The sequence below is a fragment of the Protopterus annectens genome, chromosome 14.part0 (genome assembly GCF_019279795.1).
Source record: "Protopterus annectens isolate FY-2018-M chromosome 14.part0, PAN1.0, whole genome shotgun sequence".
Lineage (NCBI taxonomy): Eukaryota > Metazoa > Chordata > Ceratodontiformes > Protopteridae > Protopterus > Protopterus annectens.
Window position 1 is genome coordinate 234,182,989 of NC_056748.1, and position 16,578 is coordinate 234,199,566.

Here is a 16,578-nt window from a genome sequence, read left to right on the forward strand (position 1 = left end):
AATCAGTATTTAATATATATGTAAATACAGTAATCCACGCCTTAGTGAGTCTTCATTAATCAGTATTTAATATATAATATGTAAAGACAGTAATCCACGCCTTAGTGAGTCTTCATTAATCAGTATTTAATATATAATATGTAAATACAGTAATCCACGCCTTAGTGAGTCTTCATTAATCAGTATTTAATATATAATATGTAAATACAGTAATCCACACCTTAGTGAGTCTTCATTAATCAGTATTTAATATATAATATGTAAATACATTAATCCACGCCTTACTGAGTCTTCATTAATCAGTATTTAATATATAATATGTAAATACAGTAATCCACGCCTTAGTGAGTCTTCATTAATCAGTATTTAATATATATGTAAATACAGTAATCCACGCCTTAGTGAGTCTACATTAATCAGTATTCAATATATAATATGTAAATACAGTAATCCACTCCTTAGTGAGTCTTCATTAATCAGTATTTAATATATAATATGTAAATACAGTAATCCACGCCTTAGTGAGTCTTCATTAATCAGTATTTAATATATAATATGTAAATACAGTAATCCACGCCTTAGTGAGTCTTCATTAATCAGTATTTAATATATAATATGTAAATACAGTAATCCACTTAGTGAGTCTTCATTAATCAGTATTTAATATATAATATGTAAATACAGTAATCCACGCCTTAGTGAGTCTTCATTAATCAGTATTTAATATATAATATGTAAATACAGTAATCCACGCCTTAGTGAGTCTTCATTAATCAGTATTTAATATATAATATGTAAATACAGTAATCCACGCCTTAGTGAGTTTTCATTAATCAGTATTTAATATATAATATGTAAATACAGTAATCCATGCCTTAGTTTAACTCATATCCCAAACCTTCAAAGGAAACAAAGTTCCTATTGTGTGCTTATATACCTTCTACAGCAACCATCTCGCCAAAAATTTAACCCATGAGTTTTTATTTGCATTCCTACTCTTTCTAATACCCAATTTATTGATTATTTTAATAATATTGCATATTTATAACTGTCAAAATATAGCTTGGTTTACACTTTTGTGTCATATTTTTATTTGTAGTGGACAGCAATAAAAATGACTGCTTCTACAATTCAAATAATTGTTGTACCACAACAGCAATTAATATTTTCCAAACTTATTTCTTTTTACAGTATTTCTGACACTAATCTTTCTAAATCCTCCTTTAAATCTGTTAAACTCAAACATGACCAAAATACATGCTGTTGTGTCACCAAATATTGTAGCACTTCTAACAGTGGGAATATACTTTCAAGAACAGCCCTCTTAATCTTTGCAAAGTATAGAAATATTTTTGTAAATATTTACCTGCAAATATAATATTCTAAATATTCATGATTATGCGTCACATCTAGGTAACAAACTAACAAATCTACTTCCATATAATTCCATCCATTTTGACATTTAGTAATGTACCCTGACCCTGGCAAAGCCTCTGTACAACTTCCTTATTCCAATCCTTCAGTACCTTACCCACTATAATTATTATTTTTTATGAATGCATTTTTACCCCTTGTCTGTAGTAGCAAGTTCATTACCTAAATTGGGATGCTTTCAATTTATCAATCAAATAGATACAACTTACAATAAAAAGCAATCCTTCATATTTCAACTACTGAAAAATTGTAAACTGTGCCTTTATTTCATCCATTCTCGGGTACCCATTTACCATGAAACCTCAATTGTTCACAGTAAATAAATCATGATATCATAATGATTTATCATAATCATACAAATTGCATTTGTAATATTAGTAAGAAACATTGGAAAATGTTATTGTCTGATGAAAAATGCAAAGAGATGTTAGGTGCACAACCTTTTTTTACTTTTAAAAATCGAGACTGTATTAGAGAACATCTGTACAGTATCAACAAACAGGATAATAGAAATGCCTTATACAAATATGTAATTTCAGCAGGTAGTAATTATCATTTTAAATTTATGGTCTTAGAAATTAGTTATATTTGTTGCAGGGGAGGTGATATTAGAACACGCACTGAATGTTTAGAGATAAAATGGATGACCATTTTGTAGGCAACAAGAAGTAAAGGGTTAAATGAATATGTTCCTATTAGACCTTAATTGAAGTCACATGATTTGTATCATTAACCCATATAAGAAAAGTGCACTGTGTTTTTCCTTAGATTTGATGAAGTACTTGGGTTGAGTATGAAAGCGCTTATCTTGTTTTATTCTTTTGTTTTATTAAAGTTTGCAGTTTTTGCACCTCCTGCCTATTGGTTTGTTTTGTCATATTTCATATTTATTTACCGCCTTTCAACTTTAAACTCTTATGCTACAATTGGGAAACCAAGCATTATGATGCATGTTTATATTACCTCATGTATAATGTATTGTTTGTAAACATTTTTATGGCATATGTAATACTTTGTGGAGCTTTTCTCCCTGGGCCTCTGCTGAAAAAGGGTACAAGCTTAGTCAGACATTCCCGATCAACAAATGTCAAATAAATAAATAAATAGATTGTTTACAAACAGTACCCCAAGGGTACATAATCTGAAATCACTACTGTGTGTAATTTTACATCTTTAGCTGAATGTACTTGTTCACTAATTTTATAGGGTTTGTCAATATGTGGTCTATAATGACATCTATTAGAATAACACATAAGTTAATCAAGTTCCAACTTAGTGTCAGAAAATAAAGTAAGGCCTATTACTTTAACAGGTCTATGTTTCAGCTACCAAAATAAAAATAACTTTAACTCCTTAATGTTGAAGTGGAAATAGCAAAACAACATTTCGCATACACCAACAACATTGAAAATAAAGTCATCAAATGGCCGCAGTCGGCCATCATCATAAACAAAACCAACCCCCCACACACACCCCTTAACTATATATAATATATCTATATATATATATATATATATATATATATATATATATATATATATATATATATAATCCACAAACGCTCCAGCACTCATAAAAAATAAAAATGTAACAGCGGAAAGTTTGACCGTTTTTATTGGCAAATCTGCCCACAGATACACAGACCGGTGGCCGGTTTCGCTCACAGCGTCTTCAGTGTATCAACACCAAGACTGCACTACAGTGGGGAATAGGGCAAATTTAAAAGGTTTCCCTTCACTTACCCTATGCATCACGTTACTTCCTTGTTGTTGGTCAACTATAGGTTCATAGGTGTGTACTAGGCTGATGGCCCTGGAGCCTTTACAAGCATAGCCCATAGAAGTGCCCTGGCATCATGCCACCCGACGTTAGTTCCCAGTGCCTCTATCAAGTAGAGTCACTGGAGTGATCCCCAGGGTGAACTTTCTATTACCCATCCACTCATCAGGATTTCTCTTGAAGAGGGACAGCAAGGTGCTCTGCTTGACATGTATGGCAAGTCTATTCCAGAGCATGAGCAGTCTCTGGATGAGGAACCTGTCCCTCCAGCATGTTCTGTTGATTGTGGTAATGAAGATGAGGTCTCTGGAGTGTTTGGTGTGGAGGGATTGGGATTTCTTTAGATGTAGCATTTCTAACACAGCTGGGTCAGACATAGCTTTGTATGTCAAGCAGAGATCACCTCTAAGTTGGCAATATGAGACAAAGAATATCTGGAATCTTTTGAGTATGTCCATGTAGGACATGTGTTTAATGCTTAGGATCCTCTTCGTGAGGTACTTCTGTGGCCTCTCCAGCTGTTGTAGATGTCTAGTGAGGTACATGCCAAATGGGGCATTATACTCAATGATTGGTCTAATCAGGGAAGAGTAGAGAGAGACAATGACCTCTTTCTTCCTGGATGCAAAACCTTTGGTAATGAGATGTGCCACATAGAAGGAGTTTCTGACCACAGTGGCAATGTGGTGGTTGAATGAGATGTTGCTATCAACCTGCATCCTCAGATCTCTGATAATGCCTTCAGTGTTCAGTGGGCTCCCATCAATGTGGTAATTAGTGGGAACTGAGTTTTTACCAAAGAGGATGATTATGCATTTTTTGGCATTAACCTTAAGACTATGGTTTTGATGTCCAGTCATTGGTCTCAGTGAGGCATTTCTGTAGGATGTCTGCATCACTTGGAGAGTTAATAATGGCTCCCAGCTTGCAATCATTCTGAGAAGTAGATGCTGAACAGGAGAGGACCCAGGACTGATCCCTGTGGGATTCCACTCGTGACTGGTCAGCAGTCTGACTTGGAGCCCGCTACTTTTACACTGTGTGTTTTATCTGTGAGCCAATTTGCAACCCACCTAGTGATATAGGGGTTGATGCCTAGTTTGGTGAGTTTATCAATAATTCCTGAGTGAGGAATGGTATCAGAGGCCTTGGCCAGATCGAGGTAGGCTGTATGCACTGCCTTACCATCATACACAGCCCTGGTGACTGACTCAAAGAAGTCAACCAGGTTGAGCAGGCATAATCTCCCTTTCACAAAGCCAAATTGCATGGGGTCTAGAGTTTGGAAATTTCCTATATCTTTGTTAATCAGGTCCATGATGATGCACTCCATAGCTTTACATATCAGACTCATCAGGCTAATAGGGCAATCATTCCCAGGGTCTGTAGTCACTCCCCCTTTATGGAGAGGGATGACTGTAGCTGTTCATCATTCAGTAGGGACAAAGCCTGAGGTGAGGCTGTGACTGTGCAGGGCACACAGATGTGGCACCAGTTCACTTTGTAGTTCATGTAGAACACAGCCAGAGATATTATCAGGTCTTGGCCTTGGACAATACAGTTTTAACCTGTGCTGCAGTAATGCTGAGTGCCTGGCATTATTCCAGTATTGTTATTGGTCCTTTGGGGGGGGGGGTAAATTTGGCACTGAATCTGTTGACCAGTATGTTGGCAATATCTGCTGGCTCAGTATAAGAGGTACCACTGTGCAAAGCAAATCTGGGTATTGCTGTGGAGGTTCTTGATATAACTATAGAAGGCTTTGTGATTGTTTTTAGTGTCTGCCACAATTCTGCCTTCATAGCTGGCTTTGGAGGATTTGATGAGGGATCTCAACTTTTTGTTGAGGCTAATAATGGAGTTTTTCCAGTCTTGGGACTTCACCTTTTTCTGCAACAGTTTCTTCCTTCTGTTGTAGAGTTTATTAATGGCAGGGGTCCACCAGATTGGCTTCCTTTTTTTTGGAGGAGAGCATCTTGGTTCTGTTGGGTATGGCTAGTTCCATGCATTTATGTACATGTTCATACAGTGCAATGGTGTATAATTCAGCAATCATGCAGCTATTTTCCATTGGCATGGGTGCCGTGAAGTTAGCCACCTCTGTTTTTAGGAGCCCAAAGTCAGCTTTGGAAAAGTTTTTCAAGGTAGTTACCTTTGTGGGGGGTGTGAGTGAGATGTGACTTTCCATGGTGATTAGTTTTTGGTCTGATCTCACCAGGGAGGAATTGACTATTGGTGTAGAGCAATGGTCACCCATGTTAGCAATAACCAGGTTAAGGATGTTGCTTGCTCTAGTGGGGGTCAGAATGAGCTGGTCCAGGGCATTATAATTGATGAATTCCAGGAAGTGTTGGGCCTTTGTACTGGTGCTTGAGTAGTTTTCCCAGTTGATGGAGGGGGAGTTGAAGTCTCCTAGTATGAGAGAGTTGGGTTGGACCTTGATAGATTCCAGGGTGCTGAGGAATGTGGAGTAAGAGTCTAGGGACATGGCTGGGGACCTACAGCAGGCTATGACCTGGATCGCCGTCTTACCCAATGTTAGTTGTACCTGAAGTATCTCAGATGCATTACTCTGGGCTACTAGTCTGGAGGTGTACATATTCCTTTATGAATATAGAGACACCACCACCTTTGGAACTTCAGTCTATGTTTTGGGGCCGAAAGGTGTGGAATGAGTTATAGGCTGGTAGGGCAGGGGTGCTTTCAGCTGCTTTAAACCAGGTCTGCATTACAGCACAAATGTCAATGTTCTCCATTTTGAGGAGTGCTTCGAGCGAGTGCATCTTGAGATTTAAACTTTTAGCACTGAGCAGCATGAGCCTCAGATTGCATTTATTTATAGCTGTTATGGTGGTAATTTGGTCTTTGGAACACCACCTAAAAAAGGCACTATAGGGATGGCAAGAGCCTTAGCCAGTGCCCGGAAACCCAGGGGTGACAGATGCAGGCCAATCTCTGGCAAAGCATCGAGGTCTGTCAATCATGTCATCCCAAGCAGACAAGATACTGGATCCCCTTAGAATGACACCAAAAACTTAGCCAATTGTTGAAGTCAATCATTTTTTGTTCGTACTCTAGTATCATTCTGGGTGATGGTAGGATATTGCTCAGGGCTAGGGACATACCTGCCTAGGCCACATAATCCGAGAGCTCCACTATTTATATTTTAATGTAGTCCAGGGAGGTGCATCACAGGTCATTCACACCCACATGGACAATGACAGAGTCATACTTGTACTTGTGGAGTGAACTGAGTGCTTGTGTTATGTTTTGGATTCTGGCACCTGATAAACAGTTGACTGTTACCTTCTCCTTATTCAACCTAGTGAGTGGGACATCTGTGAGCTTCACTACTGAGTCACCTATGATTAGTGTATTGGGCAAGATGCTTAGCCTTAGGGGCTTAGGTTGAGGGACACACTGTGGAGGTGAGCTATGTGTCCTGTGGTTTGTGCTGTGTTGTGGTGGTTGAGTATGTTTCTGCCTTGGAGGTCTTTGTTGTTTGGGTAAATTTCTATTGAGAGACTCCACGAAGTGGGTGTGTGGTTTGTGTTTTTATATGAGAGCTGTGATGGTGGGTGTTCTGGAGGGCTATGTGTTCCATGTGGTGTGGTGCAGGTGTTCCATGTGGTATGGTGCAGGTGTTGACCATCTCCACTTGACCAACTAGTCTGGTCTTGGCTGAAGAGTGCATAGCTTCCACGTTGGTGATATAAGTGCATCTCTCACAAGTCTGAGTATTGGGAGGTAAGAGGAAAGGGTTGTCTGTGTACATGAGGCAGTTGGTACACTGCCTCAGAATGCCCGTGTGTGCCAGGTTAATAGGAGAAAGCACAGGGTATGTCCTTTAATCATGCCAGGAGGGGTGATCGTAACTACTAAGTACTGGAGCTATTTCCGTAGAGAAAGACTAGTGCTGATGACACTTAGGTGTGCTACAATAATTCTACAAAAATCTGTTGAAGTGCAAAGTGATTAAGCTATTTGAAGTGCAGGAGCAAGAGAAAGAACTACAGACATTCCATGAATTTATTTTCGATGTTGCCAGTGTTTGCTAACTGTCCATTTCATTGTTTCCAGTTCGACATTTAGCTGTTTGAGTTATTTTGATATCAGTAGCCAAACACAGACCCATTTTAAGCACTTGCTTTCCTCTCTGTGGCTGGCATTACCTCTTCAGATTCCTCCATCTCATTTGGGTGGAATTCATAAATAGTTTGCAGTGTTTCCTGTTAGTTATCAAATGTCTTAAATTCACTAAGAAAGGATGCTCTGAACACTGTAAGAGAAGATTCAAAACTTTACCTTCTTGGTCAACATTCTATCACTGATACCAAGAATTATGCTCTTTTCCTTTGAGTATGCAAACTAAAGTCATTGTTAAAAAAAATGATTTATCTCTAGTCTTATAGATCTTTCCTTAGTGCCAAAACAATTAAAAATCTGGTCCTTTATCTTGTAAGTCTTAAATCTCAACAATATTATGTCTTGTTTTACTCACTGTAGCTTGTTGTATAACAAGCAAAAATTCTCTCAACTCTTACAAATTTAATCTGTCATACATGCAAGCCAGCTTAGCTCACCAATTTAACATGAACAAATGTCACAGTCTTCTCCTTCTTGCTTTTCCAACACACCTATAATTGAAATATTTTTCTTCAAAGTTTTGCCCTTAGATCAGTTGCATCTCTTTTCACTGTCCCTAATTCAGTTAATACACACATATATTGTCTTAATGGTCAAAACCTTCAGCAAGTCCAACAGCTATTGCAACCTCTTTTTTGTTTTCTGCCAGATCTAGTATGATTTACTTTCTTAAACTTCTAATATCAAAAACTTTCGGTTTAAGACACTTAGTAAAACTTAATCCCAAATGTACAGGAGTGACTGAGGAATGCATCTTCTCACGTCCACATCGTTACCACAAGTCTCCACACCAATAGTCTTTGCTGGACTATAGCTGTGATTTATGGCAATTAAGAATGTATTTTAAGAAAGCTATTTTTCTGCTGTTTTGATTCCGCAAGTAGATCATTACTAAAAGATGAATGAATTCCCTTTTTGGAATTTTCTTTCCTAATTTTTAACGCAGTTTTATTTGTAGGTATTGCAAATGCAACAAACGAGGAGCTCCAAAACTATCCATGATATTAGCAGGTGTGTCCATGGCTAGGATATGCACAGCAAGAAGATGTGCAAAGGTGATAATACCGCTTGCAAATCAAGTTTCCCAGTTGAATGATGGCTGTCAATAACCACATTTTTATTACTTCATATTATGATTGGGGTCCTCATCCTTTTCCCCTGCTGAATCAACAGCTTAGCAGGTATCAGTGGTTTAAACTTCTACTACTTTCCCTTCTTAAGAAGCTATGAGCTGGACTGAACTATTCCACTCAGTTGTAATGTGGCCCAGTGGGTTTCTGTTTGCCTGTGAGTTTCACACAGTTTTTTACCTGTTGTACGTAATCTACCGAGTGTAATTATGCTTCCCTGTCATAAAAACAAGTATTTGGTACTCCCCTCTATCCTCTGTCTTGTGGCTGGTAGAATTTGTCCTCTGTAGTCAAAGCTGACTTTAATTCCAAATTAGCTGAAATCTTGGCTATTATAATTTATTTATGCATTCTGAGCCACAAAGCTAACAATAGTTCGGAATAGAACACAATTCTGGGGAGGAAGAAGAACAGTCTTAGTCCTGATTCTGGTCCATTGTAACCACTTTCATAGGTCTGGCCTTTGTAAAGCATTTATTTGGAGGAATTGAAAAATGGATTCTACATTATGAATCAACAATTATTTGGTTAATTCATAAATTTGATCCCCTATATATAGGATGTGTCTTACAGTGTTTACTAAGAAAACCCCATCAGACTGTTTTAAACTTTAATTATTTATGGAATACAGTGATGATTATTAGTAGGCTTCATTCTTCAAAGCTTGGAGAATAGTTTGGTAACATTTGGTATTAGAAGCATACTGGTTTTAAAATTAGAGTTTATAATCTTCACAAATCTGCAAACAAAATGAGAATTATATGGGAGCTAGGATGACTTTTAGTTCCCTTACCTAAATTGCATTTTCCTGTGTTTACAGATAAGGTTTCTACTCATAAGATAAAGAGGACAGGAAAAGGCAGGAGTCCATGTTTAATGTCCCTGTGTTATTCCAGTGGAGGTTAACACTCTAAAGAACTAAATAATATTTACAACACAGGCAACCTTACTCAATATTATAACAAATTACATCGTACATACTTACATAACAAATGCAACTATGCAACAAAATGTCTGTGTAACTATTTGGAGGTGGTACAGGAAATGTCACAGTGCTAGCCTGGTCCCTGATTTTTCCTTCTTGCCATTTAGCTGTTTCCCCTTTGAGTACTAAGTAAAGCAAGATGTTGAAAGTCATGCTTATAACATTATAAAACTTTCATGAAGACATTTGTAGAAATGTGGAGAGGAAATTCCTGGTGGCAGAAACCTGGAAAATGTTACACATGCACCTACACCAGGGTTATGAAACCTGTAGTCACATATCTCAGTCTCATTATCCCGGAGTATAGTCTCTCTGTCCATCTGTATTGTTAGAAAATATCCAATTGGCTTTGAATCCTTTGGACCGCAAATTCAAGCTGGTCCATGTCTGCTTAACATGGATCTTTCAATGTGAAAAGCACTGCATCTGTAAGTTCTGATTCTAGGGTATATTTTTCTTCCAGAGCTGCTTATTTGTTCCTTGTTGGCATGGTAGCTTTTCGTGCAGAACATCTGTGCAGTGTTATTGATCCTTTAGTATCTGGATGCTGACTTTCTCTTTCATTGTAAGGTCAGCACTTCATCCAGTCTGTTCATAATTAAAAGTGGTGCTAGATCTCTGCCTCTTTTTACATTTGTCTGCCTCTTTCACACAATAATACATGAACGTATAATAAAATGCTTGGCTGCAATTTGTTTACCCAAGACATAATTCTATGGTTTCTCTATTTCAGCAGGGTTCATTCTTGTCCAAGTGTTCATATTCTCTACTAATAAAATTCACCAGAGACTTACTTTCTTATCTCTTTAGTAATCCAATGATGTGAAGATTTCTCATTCATTTTTGTCCTGAAGATCATCCAATTTAGATTCCAGTTTTATAGTTTGATTTTACAGCATTCTAATTTCTTCTTCACTGTGTTGATATTCCTCCCCCAGTCATTTAGTTGTTTGTACCTGTTGTTGTACGTAATCTTCAACTGCCAGTAAATGTTTCTTTCAGGAATCTGTATTTTTCAATCCTAGCAGTACCATTTTAATAAAGCAGCAATCAGTAAGTGAATTTAGTGGCATGAAGATTTGATATCACACTCTGGGTTTCTCTTCTTAAACCACCATGCTGCAGACCTCTCTCTTGACAGGTTTGAGCAGAAGAGTTGATTTAACAAGGTTCTAGTTATGAAAATGCTTATTTCTTAGCAAAAATCAGTAACTAAATCCCTTAGGTTACACAACAGACAGTACTGAACCAAGAAAGCTGCCATTTTATGGTTAAATAACTTGGACCTAAACCGCCTTTGTGATCACATGGCTGACAGTGGCACACTGACATGCAAAGCCCCATGAATCCACTTCTTCATTTACAGCTTTTTCCATACTGTGCAAAATTAAATTTTGCTTTAATGTGCAAGGGTATATTTCTGACCGTTTTTGTGATCTTTCTTTAATATTCCCTCATATGCAACTTGTACAACTATTAAAAATATTGTAATGTCTCAGCAAACCTTTCATGGTATAAGTTTTAATTAACAACAATGTGTTATGCTTGAAGTCATTGTTTTTTATGCACTTTATAGTTTTTATTGCTTTTTGGACATTTACTATTATATGTACCTAAACTCTTGTTCAGTTCATAATGTACCTCTAAAACTATTACAAAATCAGTGACATGTGAAAATTTAATAATATCTATTTCTTCTATTACACAGGAAGCCCAGGGCAAAAAGGTAAGCTGGCAGGAAACAATTATTACATCTTTGTTAAATATATGCATATATTGTATGTGAGCAGTAATGCCTACTATTACTTCACTTTTAAATTAGAAGGTAATGTGTATGACTCTTTTTTTTCTGTCCCAGACATTTTAAAAGATTTAAAAATAGTTTTATTTGGGTAATTTGACAAAATGTAGCACTGTGGTGAGTGAGTCCATTTGTGTTTTGAGGCATGAAATTGCGTTAACTCATTCACGGCTATCAATAATTAGTTAATGATGTATCAGATTATTGCCTGCTGTCAGACTGGATACAGTTGCTTTGAGTCAGAGTAACAGTAAATTTAAATTCGAGAAAAATAGTTTAAACTGAACAACTAAAGCAACATTTGCATTACTTGTTCAGTTAAAACAATCATGTTTAAACTGCTTAATCACCTCATTGAATATTGTCAGTTCAGTAACACAATTAAACTACATTCTAACAGCAGTGTTGTGTGTTGCCTGCCTTTCAAGTGCTGCAGACATGAATGAAAGTGGGCAGCCCACACCACAAGCATTGTAGATGTGAAACAGAGCAAAAGTGGTAACTTCTCTAGGTATGAATGAGTGAAAGCTGGCAATTAACTTTGCACCAAAGGGAAACACTTTGTGTCACTGTACTGGAAGTTCAGCATAATATTATCCAAAAAGTCTAAATTTGAGGGCCACATTACTTTGGAAATTACATAAATTGTAGAAATTAGCTTGTTACAGGCACTGATCAGTCATAAGATATAGCCTGTAATTTGACCAATAGGCATTATAGATTTCACATTTATCAGTTTAGACAGTGGCAGACATGATCAAACATTGAACAGATGATTGTGGGGGGGGGGGGGCATAGGTATAAAGATAGAGTAAGGATACACTAAATGGCAGGAAAGTATCCAAAAACAAAGCAAAAAAAAACACTAAAAAGCATGTAGATGAAATTCAAAATAACAATACAATGCTGACTCCTCTTTTTCTATCTTATAGGAGATCAAGGTCATACAGGCACACCAGGTAAGATAATGTTACTATGGAGATGAGCTAGTCTCCTAGTATGACTTTGTGTACTGGAATGATTCTTATTATTACTTGGTATAAATGCTCCTTTGTTGCTCTTATACTATGCATTTTGATTTACATTAACTATAATTATACTGTATAATGATTTTTGCAATAAATACAGAAATGCTCCTCTTGCTGTGATCTTACTGGAAAGAATAAATAATCTGCCTCATAGATAGCATTAAACTGCAGTCAAGTCACACCTTTTGTTTTTGAAACCAGTATTCCAAAATAGTCCTAAACAAAGATGAAGTATTCATAAAACATTGTTTCTGAATACTTCAAAGATTTAGCTGTGAGCATGTGTGGGATGGATAGGAGCAGATATGAACAAATTTTCCCTGCTTGCCAACTTGCATATATATATATATATATATATATATATATATATATATATATATATAAAGACTATAGCACTTGAAGGGATAGTGTGTGTAGATCTTATTTCTAGGGTTCAGAGCAAAAAAGCTCAGATTATGACCCAGATGAGCTAGGAGGGAATAGCAAACTGGGTCTTGAGGAGCTGATGAGAGGAAATGGAATGAGAGGCTGTTACTGGCTTAACTTTCTTTGGGTAAGTAGGTAAATGAACCCCTTGCTGCACTGACCTCAAACAGTGGCAAAGGTCATATTCAGCAGTAATATGGGTCACTATGTGAATGTGGGTGTACCAAGAAGTACACAGCTAGCTGGAGGTCAGCCAATAATAGAAGTGAGCATGCATTACTGGCTGCCTATCAGTGTTAGGATCCTAAGTAGAAGCTTACTCTCCTCCCTGATGGTAAGGACTTGGGAATAATCTGTCTTTGCTGTAGCCTACACAATGACACCTCTGGTTGGCTCTCCCCCCAGTGGGGAACAACTAGGACAGTTTTAGGGTGTTGTAGTTAGTAGCATGAGGAGAATACATTCCTATAAATATAAATACATACATACATCTACATACATGCATACACACACGTACATTTATATGTGTGCGCGTGCGTGTGTGTGTAAGAATTTTGAAGAACTTAATTTTTCAGCCAGTGTATATTTCAACATTTTGGCTTCAGGAAACCACATTTTCAGTGATATTCATTGATAAATTGCAAAGTTTCTGAAAAACATCAACTTCAATAACATCTAACAGGCTTTAGGGAAATAATACTCAGAAGAGATATGTCACCCACACTGGTGAAACAATAAAATCCTAGCAAATGTCTTATAACAGGTTGATTAGTTTTATAATAGTAATAAATGTTGCCTTGATGTCATCTTCTCACTACTCCCTATCCTGAGGATAGGAGAGCTGGCCACTGGTCACTTCAACCTACAAAATTAAGCCAACTCTTCTGCCAGCCCAGACTTGTCAGTGATCCTGGGATGCTGGTAAAACATATGTAAAAAAAAAGAACTGTAACCACTGCACGAAATCAACCAGTAATTCAAATAAAGCGCAGTTGGAGGGAAGATGAAAATAATCCAAAACTGTGTTTATTGAAATGAAAACAATTCCACAACCACGCCAGTGGCAAGGAATGGTGCATTGGCATGCAGGATGGGCATGTTGGAGGCTGTGCCATGTCAGTTCGAGCCTGTGTGGGGACCTGCATGCTTGTCAGTCTATGCACCCCAAAGACTGACCTGACACACATAAAACACTGTATACACCACTAATGTGTCAGGTGCAAAATTCTGCCTAGCTGACATGGGAAGAACCATGAGATCATTCTTTAACTTGAGGGGCAGGGGGTTAGAAAATTAATAGTAGACTTTCCAAGCCTGAGTTTTAATAGTGAACATTAAATACTGTCTCAGCATGGCTGGTCATGGTCATGCTCCAGACACTGAATGTGGGAAGTTATTGCTGATAAACAGGTTGCATTGCACCATAACATGGCTGTCATGAGTACACCTCTCTTACTTTTGTCATCCACTGATTGTGGATATGAACTGGATCCAGTAGGAGATGAGAGAGAAAGAGAGAGTGACATGCAAGGAACAGGTAACCATCTCAGTGAAAGTGGAAGTTTTGGTGGATACCTGTCTTATGGGTCCCATAACTCCTCCCATCTATATGACTCGGGCACACAATCACATGAGCAATTGCTATTGAGAATCTTGTGGAGTTTGCCATTCTATGTACAGCACTTTGGAATAGTAATGAAGGGATGCTCCACTGTATGGAAAAGATTTGTTTCTGTATGCATCTGTTTCTTGGCCTTGAAGGCAGCGGCCAGTACCATGATTACTTATGACCACTTGCTGACTTGAAACTTGAATGGGCCATTGGCAGTGATGGTATCCTTGGTGCTACACACATGACACTCCCTGACAGCACTTTAAGGTGTTTAGATGTGATGAACATTCCATCTTTAATAACCTCAAGCCTTCCATCTGTATCATGTCATGCTGCAGTTTCTAAGAATCAAGTGCATTGATGTATTTTTTTGGTGTCCTGTTTCCTAAGCTGTTTTAACCACTACATAATGTTGGGGCTACACCATTAAACAGGTTATGTTCATAATATGTGGCAGATCAGGACTTTGCCACACTACAGAAATCCCCTTCTGCTTGTTTCTTTTTTGGCTGACCTCCAAGGATGCCATATTCAGTGACCTGATGTACTCCTCTAGATTTTAGTGCCTCATCCTCTGTGTGAACAGGAGGAAGTGTTCGCACTTTACAGCAGTTCTTAACATCACCTGCCTCTCACAGATATTGCAAATGATGTCAGCACTCATCCTGGTTTCTGAGCTGAGAATCACAAGATTTAATGTTTCAGAGGTTTAGGTAGTAAATAGAGGATCTTTCCAATGACGTACATTTGACTCAAGATCTGATCTGTAGCAGTGCCAGAACATCATAACATGCATTGATAGGGGGTACAGTCATACCTGCACACTGAACCTAGAGAATATTCAGAATTGTGCCATGCTAAGTATATCAGAAGAACCCCAACAGTGATCCAATATAGTCCTGCATCCTCCATCTCCAAAAAATAAACTAATTTCCTTTGTTGTTGTAAATCCTATCATATCTGGCATGTGTCCAACCCCTTCTTCCTTCCTCTGGAGTTAAGGATCAGAAATAGATTGCACTCCTATTTTTAATTAATATTTTTCAGCTGTATTGTTAATAATGTAAATAATCGAATCAGTCATCATTTACGGTGAGTTGATTTTCCAGTCCCTTTTCATTAATCCAAATATGCACACAAATCACATTTACATTTGGTATCTACTATATATCTACCAACCTTATTTATTTATTTATGCATGTATTTATGCATTTATGTATTTATTTATTGATTGAGTGATTATTTATAAATGTATACTGGTCTACACTGTGATTGCATGCGCACTATATAATGCAAAAAGACAAAACAAAACTATACCTGCATTGTAAATAACTCTGTTGCAACAATATATTCAACCTTATTAAATAGATATAAAAAGTGTGACAGGAAAATATGGGATGACTGAATCAATAATATTTTTCCGTGATTTAGTATCTGTTTTAAATTATATTTTGTCCACTTGTTCTCACACCCATTAAGTCAGTTTTACTTTTACCTTTCCTAAGGTCTCCCAGGAAATCAAGGACATGCAGGGCCAGAAGGGCCTAAAGGACAGAAGGGCAGCACTGGTAAGATGTTCTGTTTTTGTGTTTTTTTATAGTTAAAAAGACAAAAAAAGATGATGTAACTTGGTATACAAACAAGGGTGAAGCCAGGCATACTCTTTGCACTCTACTGAGTACATTTATTTTCTGGGCATCATATCAACATGCCGTTTTTCAGGTCATATTATGTGCACAACTGTCTAAATAACTGGCTTTAACAACAGATGCAATATTGCTAATCTAAAAACAATATTTTAATAATTTTAGGGGGAAGAGCTGAAAATGCTACTTACATTTATTAAATGATTGTGGGGGGGCAGCATTTTGAGAGATGTGTCCATTTTTAAGTGATAGGTCTTCAAGGGGGTAGCACAAAGAGCTTGTGCGTACTCGTGTACCAACACCTTTGCCCAATGGTTCTTGGAATTTATAAATTCCAATGACCTGGATCAACTAATTCATAGTCCCACCAGGGGCTCCTGGACCTGGTCATTACCAACATGGGAAATCGATACTCCACACCAGTGGTCACCCCTCGTTGGTTAGGTCTGACCATAAGCTAATCACCTTTGACATCCACATACCACCCCCACCCCCACCCAGTAAGGAAATATCTGTAAAAACTTCTCCAAGGCCAGCTTCATGCTACCCAAGTCAGATGTGACAAACTTCATGACACCCATGCAGAAGGGA

General features: G+C 37.6%; 1 protein-coding gene across 4 annotated transcripts in view; it reads left to right on the top strand.

The window, feature by feature from the left end:
• The window catches only part of COL17A1 (collagen type XVII alpha 1 chain), a 423,506-nt gene that overhangs the window by 168,677 nt on the left and 238,251 nt on the right, over nt 1–16,578 (top strand). For all 4 annotated transcript variants that reach the window (XM_044055953.1, XM_044055955.1, XM_044055956.1 and 1 more), the window contains exons 20-22: nt 11,183–11,200; nt 12,208–12,234; nt 15,847–15,909. In XM_044055953.1, coding sequence (XP_043911888.1) covers nt 11,183–11,200; nt 12,208–12,234; nt 15,847–15,909 — 108 coding nt within the window. The remainder of the gene's footprint in view (nt 1–11,182; nt 11,201–12,207; nt 12,235–15,846; nt 15,910–16,578) is intronic.